The sequence below is a fragment of the Salmo trutta genome, unplaced genomic scaffold (assembly GCF_901001165.1).
Source record: "Salmo trutta unplaced genomic scaffold, fSalTru1.1, whole genome shotgun sequence".
Classification (NCBI taxonomy): domain Eukaryota; kingdom Metazoa; phylum Chordata; class Actinopteri; order Salmoniformes; family Salmonidae; genus Salmo; species Salmo trutta.
The window spans coordinates 8,968,529-8,992,773 of NW_021822911.1; the positions used below are offsets into that span (position 1 = coordinate 8,968,529).

General features: G+C 41.8%; 2 protein-coding genes across 2 annotated transcripts in view; one reads left to right on the forward strand and one right to left on the reverse strand.

Annotated features, from left to right (window-relative positions):
* LOC115186351 (NACHT, LRR and PYD domains-containing protein 12-like) overlaps nucleotides 1-24,245 on the forward strand; it is a gene marked incomplete at both ends in the record, with an annotated part of 347,545 nt that overhangs the window by 59,138 nt on the left and 264,162 nt on the right. The window lies entirely within an intron of this gene.
* LOC115186791 (zinc finger protein 271-like) overlaps nucleotides 19,373-24,245 on the reverse strand; it is a gene marked incomplete at its 3' end in the record, with an annotated part of 117,971 nt that continues 113,098 nt past the window's right edge. Inside the window, exon 4 of the mRNA XM_029746285.1 lies at nucleotides 19,373-20,427. Within this exon, the coding sequence (XP_029602145.1) occupies nucleotides 19,373-20,427 (1,055 nt within the window). The remainder of the gene's footprint in view (nucleotides 20,428-24,245) is intronic.

Here is a 24,245-nt window from a genome sequence, read left to right on the forward strand (position 1 = left end):
CACAGTAATGTTTCTTATCGATGGCGGTTACGATGTCGTTTAGGACCTTGAGCGTGGCTGAGGTGCACCCATGACCAGCTCTGAAACCAGATTGCATAGCGGAGAGGGTGCGGTGGGATTCAAAATAGTCGGTAATCTGTTTGTTGACTTGGCTTTCGAAGACCTTAGAAAGGCAGGGTAGGATGGATATAGGTCTGTAGCAACTTGGGTCAAGAGTGTCACCTCCTTTGAAGAGGGGGATGACAGCAGCTGCTTTCCAATCTATGGGAATCTCAGACGACACGAAAGAGAGGTTGAACAGGCTAGTAATAGGGGTTGCAATAATTTCGGCAGATAATTTTAGAAAGAAAGGGTCCAGATTGTCAAGCCCAGCTGATTTGTAGGGGTCCAGATTTTGCAGCTCTTTCAGAACATCAGCTGAATGGATTTGGGAGAAGGAGAAATGGGGGAGGCTTGGGCGAGTAGCTGTGGGGGGTGCAGTGCTGTTGAATGCAGTAGGGGTAGTTAGGTGGAAAGCATGGCCAGCCGTAGAAAAATGCTTATTGAAATTCTCAATTATAGTGGGCTTATCGGTGGTGACAGAGTTTCCTATCCTCAGTGCAGTGGGCAGTTGGGAGGAGGTGTTCTTATTCTCCATGGACTTTACAATGTCCCAGAACTTTTTAGAGTTGGAGTTGCACGAAGCAAATTTCTGTTTGAAAAAGCTAGCCTTGGCGTTTCTAACTGCCTGTGTGTATTGGTTTCTAACTTCCCTAAAAAGTTGCATATCGCGGGGGCAGTTCGATGCTAATGCAGAACGCCACAGGATATTTTTGTGTTGGTTAAGGGCAGTCAGGTCTGGGGAGAACCAAGGGCTATATCTGTTCCTGGTTCTAAATTTCTTGAAAGGGGCATGCTTATTTAAGATGGAGAGGAAGGCATTTTTAAAAAATAACCAGGCATCCTCTACTGACGGGATGAGGTCAATATCCTTCCAGGATACCAGGGCCAGGTCGATTAGAAAGGCTTGCTCGTTGAAATGTTTCAGGGAGCGTTTGACAGTGATGAGTGGAGGTCATTTGACCGCTGACCCATTACGGGTGCAGGCAATGAGGCAGTGATCGCTGAGATCTTGGTTGAAAACAGCAGAGGTGTAATTAGAGGGCACATTGGTTAGGATGATATCTATGAGGGTGCCAGTGTTTGCGGCTTTGGGGTTGTACCTGGTGGGTTCATTAATAATTTGTGTGAGATTGAGGGCATCAAGCTTGGATTGTAGAATGGCTGGGGTGTTAAGCATGTCCCAGTTTAGGTCGCCTAGTAGCACGAGCTCTGAAGATAGATGGGGGGCAATCAGTTCACATATGGTGTCCAGAGCACAGCTAGGGGCCGAGGGGGGTCTATAGCAGGCGGCAACGGTGAGAGACTTGTTTTTGGAGAGGTGGATTTTTAAAAGTAGAAGTTCAAATTGTTTGGGTACAGACCTGGATAGCAGGTCTTAAATCAACAATAGTATTGTTGATTTAAAAAAAATTCAGTTTCAAAAAATGCATTGGGTTGGTTGAAAAGTGATACTGTTTTGACATCGTGGAAGATACACTGAATTGATACTGTTTTTCATTCTAAGATGGACTAAAATATGTGCTCATTGGTTATGCAAGAGGGCGGCAGGTAGCCTAGTAGTTAGAGCTGACATGGTAAAAATATGTTGTTCTGCCCCTGAACAAGGCAGTTAAAACACTGTTCCCTGGTAGGCCGTCATTATAAATAAGAATCTGTTCTTAACTGACTGCCTAGTTAAATAAAGGTTAAATAAAATAAAAAATTATTAAGTCTGTTGATTGGTCAGTCATTGGGTTGCTTTGTTTTGCAATATGTTCAAATCAAGATTTATTTATACAGCACATTTCAGACATGGATGCAACACAATGGCTTCACAGGAAAAAACAAATAAAAAACTATGAAAATAAACATAAATATTTACTACACAACAAACATAAGAGGATAAAAAACAGAAGATCAACAACAGAAAGACTAATGAGCATTGGAAAATCCATTGATTAAAATATTAACAATTGGATGCAACATCCAACCATAACGAGATGGACAAGCCAGCACAGGTGTAACACATACTGACTAACGAGGTGACACCAATCAGTGCGTCCTACGTGCTAACGGGCTAGACGCGCTAACGAGCTAGATGCGCTAACGGGCTAAGGGCTTCTCTCCAGAGTGTATTCTCTTATGTTTGTTCAGGCTCCCAAACTGGGTAAAACTCTTTCCACACTGGGAGCAGTGGTAAGGGGTCTCTCCAGTTTGTGTTCTCTTGTGCCTTTTCAGGTACTTTAAACAACTAAAACTCTTTCCACACTGGGAGCAGTAATAGTAAGTCCTCTCCTGTCTTGTGTGTATTCTCTCATGCACTTTGAGGGTCTGTGAATGGGTAAAACTCTTTCCACACTGGGAACACTTTGAGGGTCTGTGAATGGGTAAAACTCTTTCCACACTGGAAAGGTTTTTGTCCTGTGTGCGTCCTCATGTTCTTTTAGGTGCCCTAACTTGGTAAAACGCTTACCACAGTGGGAGCAGTGGTAAGGCTTCTCCCTGTATGTATTCTTTCATGTAATTTCAAGGAACCTAAATGAGAAAAAACGGTTCCACACTCGGGTCAATGGTAAGGCTTCGCTCCAGAGTGTATTCTCTTATGTATGCTCAGGCTTCCTAACTGGGCAAAACTCCTTCCACATTGGGAGCAGTGGTGAGGCTTCTCTCCTGTATGTATTCTTTTGTGTATCTTCAGGGACGCTAAACGAGAGAAAGCCTTTCCACACAGAGCATTGGTAAGGGGTCTCTCCAGTGTGTGTTCTCTCATGCCGTTTTAGGTCCTTTAACCAACTAAAATGCTTTCCACACTGAGAGCAGTAGTAGTAAGTCATTTACATTTACATTACATTTAAGTCATTTAGCAGACGCTCTTATCCAGAGCGACTTACAAATTGGTGCATTCACCTATAATATCCAGTAGAACAAACACTTTACAATAGTGCATCTAAATCTTTTAAAGGGGGGGGGGGGGTTAGAAGGATTACTTTATCCTATCCCAGGTATTCCTTAAAGAGGTGGGGTTTCAGGTGTCTCCGGAAGGTGGTGATTGACTCCGCTGTCCTGGCATCGTGAGGGAGCTTGTTCCACCATTGGGGTGCCAGAGCGGCGAACAGTTTTGACTGGGCTGAGCGGGAACTGTGCTTCCTCAGAGGTAGGGAGGCGAGCAGGCCAGAGGTGGATGAACGCAGTGCCCTTGTTTGGGTGTAGGGCCTGATCAGAGCCTGAAGGTACGGAGGTGCCGTTCCCCTCACAGCTCCGTAGGCAAGCACCATGGTCTTGTAGCGGATGCGAGCTTCAACTGGAAGCCAGTGGAGAGAGCGGAGGAGCGGGGTGACGTGAGAGAACTTGGGAAGGTTGAACACCAGACGGGCTGCGGCGTTCTGGATGAGTTGTAGGGGTTTGATGGCACAGGCAGGGAGCCCAGCCAACAGCGAGTTGCAGTAATCCAGACGGGAGATGACAAGTGCCTGGATTAGGACCTGCGCCGCTTCCTGTGTGAGGCAGGGTCGTACTCTGCGAATGTTGTAGAGCATGAACCTACAGGATCGGGTCACCGCCTTGATGTTAGTGGAGAACGACAGGGTGTTGTCCAGGATCACGCCAAGGTTCTTAGCACTCTGGGAGGAGGACACAAGGGAGTTGTCAACCGTGATGGCGAGATCATGGAACGGGCAGTCCTTCCCCGGGAGGAAGAGCAGCTCCGTCTTGCCGAGGTTCAGCTTGAGGTGGTGATCCGTCATGATATGTCTGCCAGACATGCAGAGATGCGATTCGCCACCTGGTTGTCAGAAGGGGGAAAGGAGAAGATTAATTGTGTGTCGTCTGCATAGCAATGATAGGAGAGACCGTGTGAGGATATGACAGAGCCAAGTGACTTGGTGTATAGCGAGAATAGGAGAGGGCCTAGAACAGAGCCCTGGGGGACACCAGTGGTGAGAGCACGTGGTGCGGAGACAGATTCTCGCCACGCCACCTGGTAGGAGCGACCTGTCAGGTAGGACGCAATCCAAGCGTGGGCCGCGCCGGAGATGCCCAGCTCGGAGAGGGTGGAGAGGAGGATCTGATGGTTCACAGTATCAAAGGCAGCAGATAGGTCTAGAAGGATGAGAGCAGAGGAGAGAGAGTTAGCTTTAGCAGTGCGGAGAGCCTCCGTGACACAGAGAAGAGCAGTCTCAGTTGAATGCCCAGTCTTGAAACCTGACTGATTAGGATCAAGAAGGTCGTTCTGAGAGAGATAGCAGGAGAGCTGGCCAAGGACGGCACGTTCAAGAGTTTTGGAGAGAAAAGAAAGAAGGGATACTGGTCTGTAGTTGTTGACATCGGAGGGATCGAGTGTAGGTTTTTTCAGAAGGGGTGCAACTCTCGCTCTCTTGAAGACGGAAGGGACGTAGCCAGCGGTCAAGGATGAGTTGATGAGCGAGGTGAGGTAGGGGAGAAGGTCTCCGGAAATGGTCTGGAGAAGAGAGGAGGGGATAGGGTCAAGTGGGCAGGTTGTTGGGCGGCCGGCCGTCACAAGACGCGAGATTTCATCTGGAGAGAGAGGGGAGAAAGAGGTCAAAGCACAGGGTAGGGCAGTGTGAGCAGGACCAGCGGTGTCGCTTGACTTAGCAAACGAGGATCGGATGTCGTCAACCTTCTTTTCAAAATGGTTGACGAAGTCATCCGCAGTGAGGGAGGAGGGGGGGGAGGGGGAGGAGGATTCAGGAGGGAGGAGAAGGTAGCAAAAAGCTTCCTAGGGTTAGAGGCAGATGCTTGGAATTTAGAGTGGTAGAAAGTGGCTTTAGCAGCAGATACAGAAGAGGAAAATGTAGAGAGGAGGGAGTGAAAGGATGCGAGGTCCGCAGGGAGGCGAGTTTTCCTCCATTTCCGCTCGGCTGCCCGGAGCCCTGTTCTGTGAGCTCGCAGTGAGTCGTCGAGCCACGGAGCAGGAGGGGAGGACCGAGCCGGCCTGGAGGATAGGGGACAGAGAAAATCAAAGGATGCAGAGAGGGAGGAGAGGAGGGTTGAGGAGGCAAAATCAGGAGATAGGTTGGAGAAGGTTTGAGCAGAGGGAAGAGATGATAGGATGGAAGAGGAGAGAGTAGCAGGAGAGAGAGAGCGAAGGTTGGGACGGCGCAATACCATCCGAGTAGGGGCAGAGTGAGAAGTTTTTGATGAGAGCGAGAGGGAAAAGGATACAAGGTAGTGGTCGGAGACTTGGAGAGGAGTTGCAATGAGATTAGTGGAAGAACAGTATCTAGTAAAGATGAGGTCAAGCGTATTGCCTGCCTTGTGAGTAGGGGGGAAGGTGAGAGGGTGAGGTCAAAAGAGGAGAGGAGTGGAAAGAAGGAGGCAGAGAGGAATGAGTCGATGGTAGACGTGGGGAGGTTAAAGTCACCCAGAACTGTGAGAGGTGAGCCATCCTCAGGGAAGGAACTTATCAAGGCGTCAAGCTCATTGATGAACTCTCCAAGGGAACCTGGAGGGCGATAAATGATGAGGATGTTAAGCTTGAAAGGGCTGGTAACTGTGACAGCATGGAATTCAAATGAGGAGATAGACAGATGGGTCAGGGGAGAAAGAGAGAATGTCCACTTGGGAGAGATGAGGATTCCAGTGCCACCACCCCGCTGGCTCGATGCTCTAGGGGTATGCGAGAACACGTGGGCAGACGAGGAGAGAGCAGTAGGAGTAGCAGTGTTATCTGTGGTGATCCATGTTTCCGTCAGCGCCAGGAAGTCTAGGGACTGGAGGGTAGCATAGGCTGAGATGAACTCAGCCTTGTTGGCCGCAGACCGGCAGTTCCAGAGGCTGCCGGAGACCTGGAACTCCACGTGGGTCGTGCGCGCTGGGACCACCAGGTTAGAGTGGCAGCGGCCACGCGGTGTGAAGCGTTTGTATGGCCTGTGCAGAGGGGAGAGAACAGGGATAGACAGACACATAGTTGACAAGCTACAGAAGAGGCTACGCTAATGCAAAGGAGATTGGAATGACAAGTGGACTACACGTCTCGAATGTTCAGAAAGTTAAGCTTACGTTGCAAAAAATCTTATTGACTAAAATGACGAAAATGATACAGTACTGCTGGCTGGTGGAGTAGGCTAGCTAGCAGTGGCTGCGTTGTTGACTTTGTTTGACCGTGTAGCTGGCTAGGTGTAGCTGGCTAGGTGACCTCGATAGTTTCAGTACTACACCTTGTCATGATACAAAAGCAACTTTGTAGCTAGCTAACATAACACTAATCAAGACGTTCCTTTGTAATGTATTTAGTTTCTACAGTGTTACTAGTTGGCTGGGTTTGGAAAAAAAATGGCGTCGCGGGGGACGGCAATAGCTGGCTAGCTAACCTCGGTAATTACTAAACTACACAATTATCAAGCTATGACAAAGACAACTATGTAGCTAGCTAGCCAACACTGCACTAGTCAAATCGTTCCGTTGTAAAGTATTGGTATCTACAGCGCTGCTAGTCGGTAACGGTTGGCTAGCTGTTTGCTAGCTAGCTAGCAGTGGGTTAATGATGACTAGGTGTGTTGACTACGTCTGGCGTCGCGGCTGGCTAGTTACTAATAATTACTCTAAACTACACAATTATCTTAGATGCAAAGACAGCAAAGACAACTATGTAGCTGGCTCACTAACACTACACTAATCAAGTCGTTCCGTTGTAAAGTATTAGTGTCTAGAGCGCTGCTAGTCGGTAACGGTTGGCTAGCTGTTGGCTAGCTAGCTAGCAGTGGGTTAATGAAGACTAGGTGTGTTGACTAAGTCTGGCGTCGCGGCTGGCTAGTTACTAATAATTACTCTAAACTACACAATTATCTTAGATGCAAAGACAACTATGTAGCTGGCTCACTAACACTACACTAGTCAAGTCGTTCCGTTGTAATGTAATAGATTCTACAGTGCTGCTAGTCGGTGGAAGTTGGCTGGTTGGCTAGCTAGCAGTGTTGACTAGCTAGCTAGCAGTGATGACTACGTTAGGAGGACGAAGATAGCTAACTTCGATAATTACTCTAAACTACACGATTATCTTTGATACAAAGACGGCTATGTAGCTAGCTAAGAAAAGAATTGCTCGGATCAAACAAATCAAACCGTTGTAATGTAGTGAAGTGTAATATTACCTGTGGAGTGAAGCGTAGTGCGACTGCCGAACATTTTGTCCTCTCCTCTCCTGTGTGTATTCTCTCATGCCCTTTTAGGTTCCCTAACTTGATATAACACTTTACACAGTGGGAGCAGTGGAAAGGCTTCTCTCTTGTATGTATTCTTTCGTGTATTTTCAGGAACCTTAAATGGGAAAAACCCTCTCCACACTTGGTGCATTGGTGAGGCTTCGCTCCAGAGTGTATTCTCTTATGTATGTTCAGGGTTCCTAACTGGGTAAAACTCTTTCCACATTGGGAGCAGTAGTAAGGCTTCTCTCCTGTATTTATTCTTTTATGTCTTTTCAGGGATGCTAAAAGGGAAAAAACTTTTCCACACTGGGAGCAGTGGTGTCGTCTTGCTGTTTTGGATGCCTCTGCCTCTGGTTCCTCTGAGTTTGGTCTCTCTCCTGCCAAAGACAAAGAGGGTATTTAGTTTAACAGAGAGATCAAAACTGATAACACTGTCTTCCTATTAGGTTTTAAATCATTTTTTACATTTACATTTTAGTCATTTAGCAGACGCTCTTATCCAGAGCGACTTATAGTAGAGTGCATACATTTTTATTACATTTTTAAATCACAATCAGATCCTCAACCTGAGACAAATTTTCATCCTAAAACCTTTCATCCTTAAAAATAAACTTGGTTCAGTAAAGAGGCGCATGAACATCAAAACTGTGATTACATGTAGAAGCCAGACAACATAGTTTAAACGAAGCCTTTAAAACTGATAGATGAATCTTTCTCCAAGCAACCGGGGGAGAGTGAGAGGTCAGTTACATACAACAGTGAACCAATCTGTGAGTAAAGCGACGCTGAGACTCGAACCCAACAAGCCATGGATTCCCTCAGAGGAAAAAAGACAAAGAACAACTTGGAGATGCAAATGAGAGCAACAAACAGCTAAAGGATATCCAGGAAAGCATAGCTCAAATACTCTCAATGCTACAAGACCAAAAGAAACAAACTGTAGCAATCTGTTGTTAAAAGGGTGGATTTGTTAGAAAGGAAAGTGGAATCTGTCAGATGTGCAGGGCGGGTGCGTGGACAAACAAGACAACAAAATTGGCATCACAATACCCCATAATGACATCACAATACCCCATAATCACATCACAATACCCCATCTGGAAACAATGGTGCAAACTTTAGAAGATGAGCTGGATCAGCTAGAAAACAGATTGAGACAAAACATGAGAATATTGTCCCTACCGGAAAATTAGGTAGAAAAAAGAGACCTTTCCAGTTCCTTTATCAAGCTGATATTGGAGGAGCTTGGCGTGGCTGTATCACCGGAGGATCTGGAGCAATGTAGATAACAATAGTCAAAGATGCCCAATGCCACTGAACCGGCGTTAAGCAGAAAAACGCTAAATACCCTTAAGATGTGGAATTATCAGAACAAAGTCAACATTCTGAGAGCGGGGAGCGGGATCCGTTCAACTGTTGTTTTATTCTTATTTATATAAAAGTTCATAGAAGCTTTTAAAATTGTAATTAAATCACATTGTTGTTTCTAATTACTGCTTTTCTCTTTTAAAATCATAACTGGTTTAGCATGTATTCCTTTTCTGAGAGCTGCGAGACATTTGCCAGGTTTATTTTCTTTACTTATCATAATATATGCCATTTAACAGACACTTATATCCAAAGCAACTTACAGTCATTATCTGATTAAATTGCTTTAGAAATGGGAACAAGACAGGGATGTCCCCTCTCCCCCTTCCTGTTTGCACATAACAGGTGTCAGTATTTTTAAACATGAATATAAACTACCTTTACTGATATACAGTACATGACCAATATTGAAAACTAAATGCCCCCCAGCTAAAAATATTTTCAGAATCCTCTAAAATCTCAGGACATAAAATTAGGACATAAAATTAACATGGAAAAAACTAAATTTTTACATTTTAGTCATTTAGCAGACGCTCTTATCCAGAGCGACTTACAGTAGTGAATGCATACATTTCATACAATTTCATACATTTTTTTTCCTGTGCTGGCCCCCCGTGGGAATCAAACCCACAACCCTGGCGTTGCAAACACCATGCTCTACCAACTGAGCTACAGGGAAGGCACTGAGCTACAGTGCCTTCCCCAATAATGACAATAGGAATGACAATAGGAAAAATAAAGAATAACTGATGATCTACAGCCTAGATCTCCTTTAATATATACATATATATAACATGATAGCAGACCTAATAACTGATGATCTACAGTCTAGATCTCCTTTAATATATAAATATATATAACATGATAGCAGACCTAATAACTGATGATCTGCAGTCTAGATCTCCTTTAATATATAAATATATATAACATGATAGCAGACCTAATAACTGATGATCTGCAGTCTAGATCTCCTTTAATATATAAATATATATAACATTATAGCAGACCTAATAACTGATGATCTACAGTCTAGAGCTCCTTTAATATATACATATATATAACATGATAGCAGACCTAATAACTGATGATCTACAGTCTAGATCTCCTTTAATATATAAATATATATAACATGATAGCAGACCTAATAACTGATGATCTACAGTCTAGAACTCCTTTAATATATAAATATATATAACATGATAGCAGACCTAATAACTGATGATCTACAGTCTAGAGCTCCTTTAATATATAAATATATATAACATGATAGCAGACCTAATAACTGATGATCTACAGTCTAGATCTCCTTTAATATATAAATATATATAACATGATAGCAGACCTAATAACTGATGATCTACAGTCTAGATCTCCTTTAATATATAAATATATATAACATGATAGCAAACCTAATAACTGATGATCTACAGCCTAGATCTCCTTTAATATATATAACATGATAGCAGACCTAATAACTGATGATCTACAGTCTAGATCTCCTTTAATATATATAACATGATAGCAGACCTAATAACTGATGATGTACAGTCTAGATCTCCTTTAATATATAAATATATATAACATGATAGCAGACCTAATAACTGATGATCTACAGTCTAGATCTCCTTTAATATATATAACATGATAGCAGACCTAATAACTGATAATCTACAGTCTAGATCTCCTTTAATATATATAACATGATAGCAGACCTAATAACTGATGATCTACAGTCTAGATCTCCTTTAATATATACATGTATATAACATGATAGCAGACCTAATAACTGATGATGTACAGTCTAGATCTCCTTTAATATATAAATATATATAGCATGATAGCAGACCTAATAACTGATGATCTACAGTCTAGATCTCCTTTAATATATAAATATATATAACATGATAGCAGACCTAATAACTGATGATCTACAATCTAGATCTCCTTTAATATATATAACATGATATCAGACCTAATAACTGATGATCTACAGTCTAGATCTCCTTTAATATACACTACCGGTCAAAAGTTTTAGAACACTAGAAAAGTTTTAGAACACTATAAGAGTAGAATATTTCTTAATGCGTTTGAGCCAATCAGTTGTGTTGTGACAAAGTAGGGTTGGTATACAGAAGATAGCCCTATTCGCTGAAAGACCACGTCCATATTACGGCACAAACAGCTCAAATAAGCAAAGCGAAATGACAGTCCATCATTACATTAAGACATGAAGGTCAGTCAATCTGGAAAATGTCAAGAACTTTGAAAGTTTCTTCAAGTGCAGTCGCAAAAACCATCAAGCACTATGAAACTGGCCCTCATGAGGACTGCCACAGGAAAGGAAGACCCAGAGTTACCTCTGCTGCAGAGGATAAGTTCATTAGAGTTAACTGCACCTCAGATTGCATCCCAATTACATGCTTCACAGAGTTCAAGTATCAGACACATCTCAACATCAACTGTTCAGAGGAGACTGTGTGAATCAGGCCTTCATGGTCGTATTGCTGCAAAGAAACCACCACTAAAGGACATCAATAATAAGAAGAGACTTTCTTGGGCCAAGAAACACAAGAAATGGACATTAGACCAGGGAAATTTGTCCTTTGGTCTGATGAGTCCAAATTTGAGATTTTTGATTCTAACCGCCGTGTCTTTGTGAGACGCAGACTATGTGAACGGATGATCTCCGCAGGTGCGGTTCCCACCGTGAAACATGGAGGAGATGTGATGGTGTGGGGGTGCTTTGCTGGTGACACTGTCTGTGATTTATTTAGATTTCGAGGCACACTTAACCAGCATGGCTACCACAACATTCTGCAGCGACACGCCATATCACCTGGTTTGTGCTTAGTGGGACTATCATTTGTTTTTCAACAGGACAATGACCCAAAACACACCTCCAGGCTGTGTAACGGCTATTTGACCATGGAGAGTGATGGAGTGCTGCATCAGTTGACCTGGCCTCCACAACCACCCGACCTCAACCCAATTGAGATGGTTTGTGATGAGTTGGACCACAGAGTGAAGGAAAAGCAGCTAACAAGTGCTCAGCATATGTGAGAACTTCTTCAAGACTGTTGGAAAATCATTCCAGGTGAAGCTGGTTGAGAGAATGCCAAGAGTGTGCAAAGCTGTCATCAAGGCAAAGGGTGGCTACTTTGAAGAACCTAAAATATATTTTGATTTGTTTAACACTTTTTTGGTTACTACATGATTCCATATGTGTTATTTCATAGTTTTGATATCTTCACTATTATTCTACAATTTAGAAAATAGTAAAATTTAAGAAAAACCCTTGAATGAGTAGCTGTGTCCAAACTTTTGACTGGTACTGTATAGTTAAATGCACTAAAGAGGAACAATGGGTACAGATTGAAGATGCACTCGCTCATCCACAGAATAATTGTACGTATCTATTTTCAAAGGATAAAATATAGAACATTAACAGCTTCATACTTAAGAACACTAGAACAATGTGGAAGAACACTAGAACAATGTGGAAGAACACTAGAACAATGTGGAAGAACACTAGAACAATGTGGAAGAACACTAGAACAATGTAGAAGAACACTAGAACAATGTGGAAGAACACTAGAACAATGTGGAAGAAAATTGAACGTTTCAACAAGAATCAATATGAATTCCTAAAAACACAATGTTCTGGAACAATCCATCTATAGCTTTCAGGATTCACCCATAAATTGGTCCACAGGGAAAACTAAAGGCATAGAAACCGGAAATGACTTGGCAACACGAAATACATTTATTTGGGTGACAGAGCTATAGAGCAACTTTGGACTACAGTAGATACACTACATGACCAAAAATATGTGGACACCTGCTTGTCGAACAACTTATTCCAAAATCATGGTCATTAAAATGGAGTTGGTCCCCCCTTTGCTGGTATAACAGCCTCCACTCTTCTGGGAAGGCTTTCCACTAAATGTTGGAACATTGCTGTGCTTCCATTCAGCCACAAGAGCATTAGTGAGGTCGGGCACTGATGTTGGGCGATTAGGCCTGGCTCGCAGTTGGCGTACCAATCCATCCCAAAGGTGTTCGATGGGGTTGAGGTCGGGGCTCTGTGCAGGCCAGTCAAGTTCTTCTACACCAATCTCGACAAACCATTTCTTTATGGACCTTGCTTTGTGCACAGGGGCATTGTCATGCTGAAACAGGAAAGGGTCTTCCCCAAATTGTTGCCACAAAGTTGGAAGCACAGAATCGTCTAGAATGTCATTGTATGCTGTAGCGTTTACACCACTCCAGCTGACGCTTGGCATTGCGCATGGTGATCTTAGGCTTGTATGTGGCTGCCATGGTAACCCATTTCATTTAGATCCTGACAAAAAGTTATTGTGATGACGTTGCTTCCAGAGGCAGTTTGGAACTCGGTAGCGAGTGGTTGAAACCGAGGACAGACGATTTGTACTCGTTACGCGCTTCAGCACATGGCGGTCCCGTTCTATGAGCTTGTGTGGCCCACCACTGAGCGGTTGTTGCTCCTAGATGTTACCACTTCACAATAACAGCACTTACAGTTGATTGGGGAAGCTCTAGCAAGGCAGAAATTTGACAAACGGACTTATTGGAATGATGGCATCCTATGACGGTGCCACGTTGAAAGTCCCTGAGCGCTTCAGTAAGGCCATTCTACTGACAATGTTTGTCTATGGAGATTACATGGCTGTGTGCTCGATTTTATACACCTGTCGGCAACAGGTGTGGCTGAAATAGCCGAATCCACTAATTTGAAGGGGTGTCCACATACTTTTGTATAGATAGTGTATGTCATGACTGTAAACAAGTTGCTTTAACAATTCAACATTTGCTAAACAGCACCATGTTAGACTACTGCAGCCTCACTCTAGCAACGATATCAAAGTCCTTTTTGAGAACGCGAAAAAATTAAAAGTGTGCGTCAAACGGTTTTCTTGGAATGATTTGTAGCCAAATGATTTGTAGCCATGTCTCGACTATCTGTGCATGAGAGTCCATCCAACTTAGTTTCCCTACCAGAAAAAATACGTGATTCCGTAAAGTCAATTTGCGCACGCGATTTCACAACAGATGTTTCTACTACAGTGAATATTAACCAATGAGGTGGGTCTTTCCACATTCTACCAACACAACAGATGGTAATACTACAGTGAATATTAACCAATGAGGTGGGTCTTTACACATTCTACCAACCCAACAGATGTTAATACTACAGTGAATATTAACCAATGAGGTGGGTCTTTCCACATTCTACCATCACAACAGATGGTAATACTACAGTGAATATTAACCAATGAGGTGGGTCTTTCCACATTCTACCAACCCAACAGATGGTAATACTACAGTGAATATTAACCAATGAGGTGGGTCTTTCCACATTCTACCAACCCAACAGATGTTTCTACTACAGTGAATATTAACCAATGAGGTGGGTCTTTCCACATTCTACCAACCCAACAGATGTTTCTACTACAGTGAATATTAACCAATGAGGTGGGTCTTTACACATTCTACCAACCCAACAGATGTTTCTACTACAGTGAATATTAACCAATGAGGTGGGTCTTTCCACATTCTACCAACCCAACAGATGTTTCTCCTACAGTGAATATTAGCCAATGAGGTGGGTCTTTCCACATTCTACCAACCCAACAGATGTTTCTACTACAGTGAATATTAACCAATGAGGTGGGTCTTTACACATTCTACCAACCCAACAGATGTTTCTACTACAGTGAATATTAACCAATGAGGTGGGTCTTTCCACATTCTACCAACCCAACAGATGTTTCTACTACAGTGAATATTAACCAATGAGGTGGGTCTTTCCACATTCTACCAACACAACAGATGTTTCTACTACAGTGAATATTAACCAATGAGGTGGGTCTTTACACATTCTACCAACCCAACAGATGTTTCTACTACAGTGAATATTAACCAATGAGGTGGGTCTTTACACATTCTACCAACACAACAGATGTTTCTACTACAGTGAATATTAACCAATGAGGTGGGTCTTTCCACATTCTACCAACCCAACAGATGTTTCTACTACAGTGAATATTAACCAATGAGGTGGGTCTTTCTACATTCTACCAACCCAACAGATGGTAATACTACAGTGAATATTAACCAATGAGGTGGGTCTTTCTACATTCTACCAACACAACAGATGTTTCTACTACAGTGAATATTAACCAATGAGGTGGGTCTTTCCACATTCTACCAACCCAACAGATGGTAATACTATGAAGCAACGCTTTCAGGTTAATAAAAGTTTAATTCCCAAATAGCCTCTACAGGTTTGGTCATTATCAGATATTGGAGCATTGAAAGATGATGCACAACAACGGTTTCTTCCAGGAAACCACGACTCCAATAACCACCGTGGTCAAAATAACTGTAAAGTACTTCACTATTGAAACAACTACCGCTATAATCAACCTGTTCGCAATACATGGGTATTGGGATCTAACCTCATTGATCTGTCAGTAAGCTATGTTTACATGGGTATTGGGATCTAACCTCATTGATCTGTCAGTAAGCTATGTTTACATGGGATCTGACCTCATTGATCTGTCAGTAAGCTATGTCTACATGGGTATTGGGATCTGACCTCATTGATCTGTCAGTAAGCTATGTCTACATGGGTATTGGGATCTGACCTCATTGATCTGTCAGTAAGCTATGTCTACATGGGTATTGGGATCTGACCTCATTGATCTGTCAGTAAGCTATGTTTACATGGGTATTGGGATCTGACCTCATTGATCTGTCAGTAAGCTATGTTTACATGGGTATTGGGATCTAACCTCATTGATCTGTCAGTAAGCTATGTTTACATGGGATCTGACCTCATTGATCTGTCAGTAAGCTATGTCTACATGGGTATTGGGATCTAACCTCATTGATCTGTCAGTAAGCTATGTTTACATGGGTATTGGGATCTCAGCTATAGTATAATCCAGCAAAGCAGTCCTACCAGCTAGCAGTGTAATGAACCTTGTCTGATAGCCAATCAACCGTGTCCTAATTAACTACAATGACCATAATCCATAATGCCTACTTGTCTTGTCTGTTTATTTTCCACTTGCTATGTAAATGAGACAGAAGAATGTATGATGGTCAATGCTATCTGGGATCCTTGGGACATCTCTACCCTAAACCCTAACCTTAACCCCTACCTTAACCATTTTAAATGTCAACTTCAATGGGCTAGGGACGTCCAAAGGATGTATCTCTACCTGAAAATACATGATCTAAGTGATTGATAGTTAGTATTCAGCATAAAGCCTTATTTACTTTAATGAACTACTAAAATAGTGATTTTGTCAGACAGCATAGACAGCAGCTCTACACTTTATTGACTGACTGATCCATTCATCCTTCCATCCCTCCTCAGCCTTCCTCTCCTCTGAAGACCCAGTGAGGGTGGAGCTCAGTCAGAGAGCTGTTGAGGGACTGGTTAGGAAGAACACTTCTACTGCCAGAGAGGTGAGAGGTCACACATGGTTTAGATGGTAAATATTTATGTCCCCTTAGCGGTTCATCACCTCAGCAAAAGGTAATATGTTCCATCATCCATGTTTATTTACATTAGTGCAAATTGTCCACTGAAATTGGTGTAATTTCTTACCCCTTTTGGCTGTATGAAAGTTAATTTCCCCTCAGGCACACATTTGTTCTTTGTTAATATGAAGGTAATTTGTGTAAAACGTATTTTTCCCCTTATTCACCCCATCTCTTTACATTGCTTATTTATATTCAGTGGCCTGACTGCATCCAGACTGTGCCAAAGGCCCATCCTGGTAGATCTGAACCTAATGCAGTTTGGAGTGATCGGATGACAGAAGTCACATTTAGGTGCCAGGTGTAACTGAGGCCATAGATGCTCCATATCCATTACTTTGAGTGTTTTATATAATATGACTAAATGTGTTTCTGTGTTGCAGGGGCAGTCAAGAAATGGAACAGCAAGGCCACAGAACATGACATAAGCAGAGCTGTGGGAGACCACCTCAAGCCCCTGGTAGAGCCGGGGGTGGTGTTTACCACTCCACCACGCCTTCAGCAGGCTGGAAAAGTGGGAATGATCCATTTGTTTGTTTCAGTTTTCAGTAGTTGAATCATTTTCAACATAATATCCTCTGATGTATTGTTGAGTTCAACATTTTTCATTTTCAACAAATGAACTGGGTTGGTTGAAAAGTGATACTAAACATGCATACCATTTGCACTATTTTGACAGTGGAAGATATACTTTTTCATACTAAGATGGACCAATATGTGTTGCTTTTGCACATATTTGTTAATTGGTTTTGCAAGAGTATGTTGATTGTCGGTCATTGGGTTAATTTGTTTTGCAATATGTTCAAATCAAATCAAGCTTTATTTATACAGCACATTTCAGACATGGATGCAACACAATGGCTTCACAGGGGAGAAAAACAAATATTTAGTACACAACAAACATAACAGGATAAAAAAGTAAATTAACATCTTAAAGACTAATTGGCACCCTAAGGAAATTCCGTTGATTAAAATATTAATTGGATGCAATGTCCAACCCAAACTACAAGCTTGATTTATAGGAGGGGCTCTGAAAGACACTATGAGGGTGTCCACTGGAAGTTGACTAGTAACAACAACTGGGACCTAAAAGACACCCACCATGAGACCCACTAAATCTGCCCAAGAAGAGGAAAACAAAAGAAAAACCCACACCAAACTTAAAGACAGGAAGCAAACCAAAAAGGTGGAGCAACTAAAGGTGTTGACTCTCCACATGTATCAAGACAACTGGAGCACTGGGCCAGACACTCTTAAATAGAACCTGGACCAGCTCAGGTGAAACACCTTCCCACTAACGAGATGGACAAGCCAGCACAGGTGTAACACATACTGACTAACGAGGTGACACCAATCAGTGCGTCCTACGAGCTAGACGGGCTAACGAGCTAGACGGGCTAACGAGCTAGACGGGCTAACGAGCTAGACGGGCTAACGAGCTAGACGGGCTAACGAGCTACACGTGCTGACGAGCTAGACGTGCTAACGAGCTAGACGTGCTAACGAGCTAACGAGCTAGACGTGCTAAAGTCCAACCTCAAAACATAAATGGAAAAACCAAAGCCTGTAACACCTTCCCCTTTAAGACAACAAATATATCCTACATTTCTTTAGGACAAGTTTGCTCACCACCAACAGAAAACAACTTCCATTTCACATTATAATCAACTACAATGATTCACCTTCACCAATATAAACATGGTGTCTACTGGATGTCAACAATTAAAAACATGAAAAAAAACACGTATTTAAATAATAATATACAATAGGATTATTTTTTTCTCCTTTTTCTTTATATAGAATCCTAAAACTCACAAGCTTCTAGAACTCTCGTCTTCCTAAAACTCACTAGCTTCTAGAACTCTCGTCTTCCTAAAACTCACTAGCTTCTAGAACTCTCGTCTTCCTAAAACTCACTAGCTTCTAGATCTCTCGTCCCCTTGGAACGAGCCCAAACGAAACTCAAATGAAATTGTATTAGTCATGTCTGATTTCAAGAGCAAACTCCTGCAATATCCGTAGTAACGTTCCACCTCACTGCAGAGCTTCTCTCTCTTTTCAGGGTTCACTAGATAGGCATGTTGTTGGATCGGGGCCCAGTCCCCAATGTCATGCTCTAGTACATTTGGGTTGGCACATCTGAGAATGAACCCTGATATTCTAAAAGCAGGGCAGCAATGTCAATATAATTGTACCCAAAAATGGTCAGTTGATTGCATAAATAACTATGATTACTAAACGTTACATGAATTGTAAATATGAAATATGAACAGCAAATGAAAACCCCTTTGTTAATATGTATTGGCAATAATTAACTTAAGGGTGAGGCATAAAATGTATCTTTTGTCAGGCTGGATGTTTGAAATATGAGGTGATTTGAGTCATGCTTCTTCAGTAGTGGAATAAAGACAATTAGCACTTGAATGTTGTCAAGAAATGCTGGAGTGATGTAGGATTGTTAATAAAATTAATTATAGACCAATTTATTATACTGCGACCATGTGTATAGGCTGTAAGTACATTGAAATTAAATCACTGATATCGATTAGGGGGGAAATCAGGCTGTACGTGCTGTTGAAACTTTCACAACTAAAAATAAACACATGGAAATGGGAGACATCTTTTACCTCACTGGTTAGAGGACAACCTGCAGAAGACAGTCAGCTACATTTTGAGTTTGTGTCCCCAACACTAAGAGAAACACAACACTTATTTGTCATCACTTATATCGCGCGAGAGAGGGAGTACATCCTGTTAAAACTAACAGCTCAAAAACCACACGGAATCTGGGAATAATGTGTACATCACTGGTTAGAGGACAATTTGTAGAAAACAGCCAGATACATTTTGAAGTGTTGCATTTTGATTCCAGTGGGTCACCAACGTGGTAAGTGTAACAACTCTTTTTTTGTTAGTCACTTTTTTGTTAAATCACATAAATAGTACTCTTCCATTTCAGAGCCTGGATTTTCCCCCTGAGGATAATATCCATATCATGTTGAAATCAATAGAACAGGGGACAAACGTTTAGGGTTCTACATTGTGACATCATTAAAATACTCCTTCTACAATGTTAAAACATTCTACATTGTGACATATCATTGATATCATGAAACAACTCCTTCATGTATTTTCTGATGTTTGATCAGATGTCTTTTATCGGTGAATCTCTTGTCACACTGATCACAGCTATAAGATTTCTCTCCTGTGTGTGTTCTCTGGTGTAGAGTCAGAGAGCCAGATTGACCAAAACTCTTCCCACATTGACCACAGCTATAAGGTTTCTCTCCTGTGTGTGTTCTCTGGTGTACAGTCAGAGAGCCAGATGTTATAAAAGTCTTCCCACATTGATCACAGCTATAAGGTTTCTCTCCTGTGTGTATTCTCTGGTGTAGAGTCAGAGAGCCAGATGTAGTAAAACTCTTCCCACATTGATCACAGCTATAAGGTTTCTCTCCTGTGTGTAATCTCTGGTGTGATACCAGATGGCCAGATCCACGAAAACTCTTCCCACATTGACCACAGCTATAAGATTTCTCTCCTGTGTGTGTTCTCTGGTGTGATACTAGATGGCCAGATTGACCAAAACTCTTCCCACATTGATCACAGCTATAAGGTTTCTCTCCTGTGTGTGTTCTCTGGTGTAGAGTCAGCGAGCCAGATGTAGTAAAACTCTTCCCACATTGATCACAGCTATAAGGTTTCTCTCCTGTGTGTGTTCTCTGGTGTAGAGTCAGATTTCTAGATGCAGCAAAACTCTTCCCACATTGACCACAGCTATAAGATTTCTCTCCTGTGTGCGTTCTCTGGTGTGATACTAGATGGCCAGATTGACCAAAACTCTTCCCACATTGATCACAGCTATAAGGTTTCTCTCCTGTGTGTGTTCTCTGGTGTAGAGTCAGCGAGCCAGATGTAGTAAAACTCTTCCCACATTGAACACAGCTATAAGGTTTCTCTCCTGTGTGTGTTCTCTGGTGTGATACCAGATGGCCAGATCCACGAAAACTCTTCCCACATTGATCACAGCAATAAGGTTTCTCTCCTGTGTGTATTCTCTGGTGTTGAGTCAGAGTTCTAGATGCAGCAAAACTCTTCCCACATTGACCACAGCTATAAGATTTCTCTCCTGTGTGTGTTCTCTGGTGTGATACCAGATGGCCAGATTGACCAAAACTCTTCCCACATTGAACACAGCCGTAAGGTTTCTCTCCTGTGTGTGTTCTCTGATGAATTTTAATGCCTGATGAGGTGAATCTCTTCCCACAGTCAGAGCAGCAGTGAGTTCTCTTCCCTGTGGATCTCTGCAGGTGTTTCCTGAGGTGTTCTGAGAGACTCTTCTCTGCCTCGTCAGCATCATGATGTTGTTGAAGCTCCCCAGAGGATCCACGATAGTCACGTCTCTCTCCTATGTGAACAACAAAGTCAGACAGATGGTTAAAGGCCCACAACAGCGGAAATCCACTGTAAAAGTGTTGCCAACAGTGCAGCCATGATGTTGTAAACAATTTAAGTCAGTAATGAATGTTACAATTATTTGACAATTGTCCTAAAATGAGCAAGAATAGTCATATTTTGTCTTGTTTTCACATTAGTAGTAACATCGATGTTTGTAGGCTAGAAATAAGTTATTAAAGTTGTTGAAATCCTAAGCAGTGTGCCAGACGACTTTTGGTCTCAAATTTTGGCCCCTTTCTGTGTTTGCTAAAATTGCGGCACGAGGGCGATGCACATGCAAAAACACTTGCAGAAACACCTCCCTGCTGATGAGGAAACCGATAGTTATGGATGTAGTATATCTGGTAATGAGGAAACCACTAGTTATGGATGTAGTATATCTGGTAATGAGGAAACCACAAGTTATGGATGTAGTATATCTGGTAATGAGGAAACCACTAGTTATGGATGTAGAATATCTGCTAATGAGGAAACCACTAGTTATGGATGTAGTATATCTGGTAATGAGGAAACCACTAGTTATGGATGTAGTATATCTGGTGATGAGGAAACCACTAGTTATGGATGTAGTATATTTGGTAATGAGGAAACCACAAGTTATGGATGTAGTATATCTGGTAATGAGGAAACCACTAGTTATGGATGTAGTATATCTGGTAATGAGGAAACCACTAGTTATGGATGTAGTATATCTGGTAATGAGGAAACCACTAGTTATGGATGTAGTATATCTGGTAATGAGGAAACCACTAGATATGGATGTAGTATATCTGGTAATGAGGAAACCACTAGTTATGGATGTAGTATATCTGCTAATGAGGAAACCACTAGTTATGGATGTAGTATAATCTGGTAATGAGGAAACCACTAGTTATGGATGTAGTATATCTGGTAATGAGGAAACCACTAGTTATGGATGTAGTATATCTGGTAATGAGGAAACCACTAGTTATGGATGTAGTATATCTGGTAATGAGGAAACCACTAGATATGGATGTAGTATATCTGGTAATGAGGAAACCACTAGTTATGGATGTAGTATATCTGGTAATGAGGAAACCACTAGTTATGGATGTAGTATATCTGGTAATGAGGAAACCACTAGTTATGGATGTAGTATATCTGCTAATGAGGAAACCACTAGTTATGGATGTAGTTTTTTCTCTCTGCCTGGAGAAAAAATGGTGAGCGACGATTTTAGTTTTTCACAAGGCATTCTGAATATTACAGCACTATCAGGAGTGCTACTCAAGGAAACTCACATTAAGCTCTGTGTCTATTCACTAATTCACCACCGTGGGGGAAAACTCAGGGGAGTTCTCATAGGCTGACAGCAAATATAGCCTCCATTTACAGGTTGTTTATGAGTGCATTTCACATTACTTTAAGATTATAATTGTAACGCTCGTTTGAATCTCCTGCTTAATATGTTTGTGTTATTGTCGCAAATCAACTGCTTTATACATAAACACTTAAACCTGTAAAATGCTCTTTGGCTAGCTTTGCCATCAGCCTGACAGAGGGTTTTACACTAAGTATTTGCCCATAACATCACCTAACAATAACATAGACCTACTGTAGGACCCATAACTTCACCTAACAACAACATAGACCTAGGACTATATATTTAATATTTCAGGTGAAACATGGAAACTAAAATGTCTTTGTCATGACATTTCATAACCTGATCACCAGATAATTTTGTGAATAATCCCACTAGGCTACTCTGTAATGTGTTGTCATTCTAAATGTCCTGAATAAAGGAAAATAGCTCTGTGTGTTGAACAATAGCCTATCCATCAAGGAACAATTCTCTACACATTATGAGCAAAGTATCTCTGTGTCCAGACAGACTAACGAGACCCTACTGTAAATCAAGCAGACAATAACACATTATAAACATCAATTTGTTAGGGATGTTGGATCCAACGTGGAGCACGGCATAACTGTCTTTACCAGAGTAATGAATGAAGAAGCACTTTGGTTGTTGTTGCATGTCATGATGTTTGTCATGTGACTGTCATTCAGAAAATGATTTCCTGGATCAGCAAACGATAGTTGAACATGTGACTGTAACTAAACAGCTACAGTATTAAGAATTATGTGTAATTATTGAAGAACCACATTAATGACAGTATCCATTTGGGTGTCAATAAAGTTAAGGTGACTCTCGGTTTGAACCACTGGATTTAGCAAACTCTGAAATGATTTAGGATTTCTGTTCCCATGAAAACTGTTTTCCCACCGTAACATAAGGAGACACTAAATGTTACGTAGTTAGAGAGCATTTCAGAGATCTGAATACAAAAAAACTGTCCTAACAGGACAATAACCTAAACCACAAGGCCAAATCTACACTGGAGGAGCTTACCAAGATGACATTGAATGTTCCTGAGTGGCCTAGTTACAGTTTGGACTTAAATCGTCTTGAAAGTCAATGGCAAGACTTGAAAATGGCTTTCTAGCAATGATCAACAACCAACTTGACAGAACAGGAAGGATTTTAAAAAGAATAATGAATATTCACATGAAGATCAGCATCCTATTGGATGACATCACGACTTCCCATCAAGCCAACTCCTTGAAGGCCTTACTATGACATCACTCACTCCTTCTAGTTTGCAGTTGTTTAAAAAAAAACACTATTTTGCACAAAACATTTATTTGTTTCCCTTTAGTGTGTTTATAACTTATATACCAGAAAATGGCTTGTGTCCCTGTTTTATTTACATTTTTAGTCATTTAGCAGACGCTCTTATCCAGAGCGACTTACAGTAGTGAATGCATACATTTCATACATGGCCCCCCGTGGGAATCGAACCCACAACCCTGGCGTTGCAAACACCATGTGTTGCAAACACCATGCTCTACCAACTGAGCTACAGGGAAGACTGTTATAAGATAGTACTCACTGTATTTACTGGTGTTAATCAGATCAATGTCCCTGTTTTATAAGATAGTACTCACTGTATTTACTGGTGTTAATCAGATCAATGTCCCTGTTTTATTAGATAGTACTCACTGTATTTACTGGTGTTAATCAGTTCTCCAGTCTTCTCTTCTTCGTCCTCCTCTAATGTGACAGTAATCTCCCCCTCTTCAGCCTTAATTCCAAAAACGTCTTCATCTTCTTTCACTTCACCCTCCACTCCAAAAACTGCATCTTCCTCCTCCTCTTTCACTCTGAAGGCGTCTTCCTCGTCTTTCACTGTAACGTCTTTCTCTTCTTCTTTCACTGTAACAGCCTCACCCTCTACTTCTTGTTTTACTGTAACATCCTCCTCTTCCACGACAATGTTCAGCCCCAGAGCTTCTTTCTCCGTCCAACAGACCTCTTCTTTAGCAGGAGGAGAGTAGTTTAGTGAGCGCATGGTCGGGGATGTTAGCTAGCTAGGCTAATGCTAACTTAACCAGCCAGATAGTTGACTTACAACGTAAATATGAAATGAAATGGGGTAGCTAGTTGTTTCCACATAAGTATGTTTAAAGCAAAGTGGCAAATAAACCACGAAATTGTCTAAAGAGCTTGAATGTTCAGACTTTGTCGGCTAGCGAGCTACCGAGGTGGCTGCAGTTGTTGAAGAAGCGTTCCGTCCACTAGAT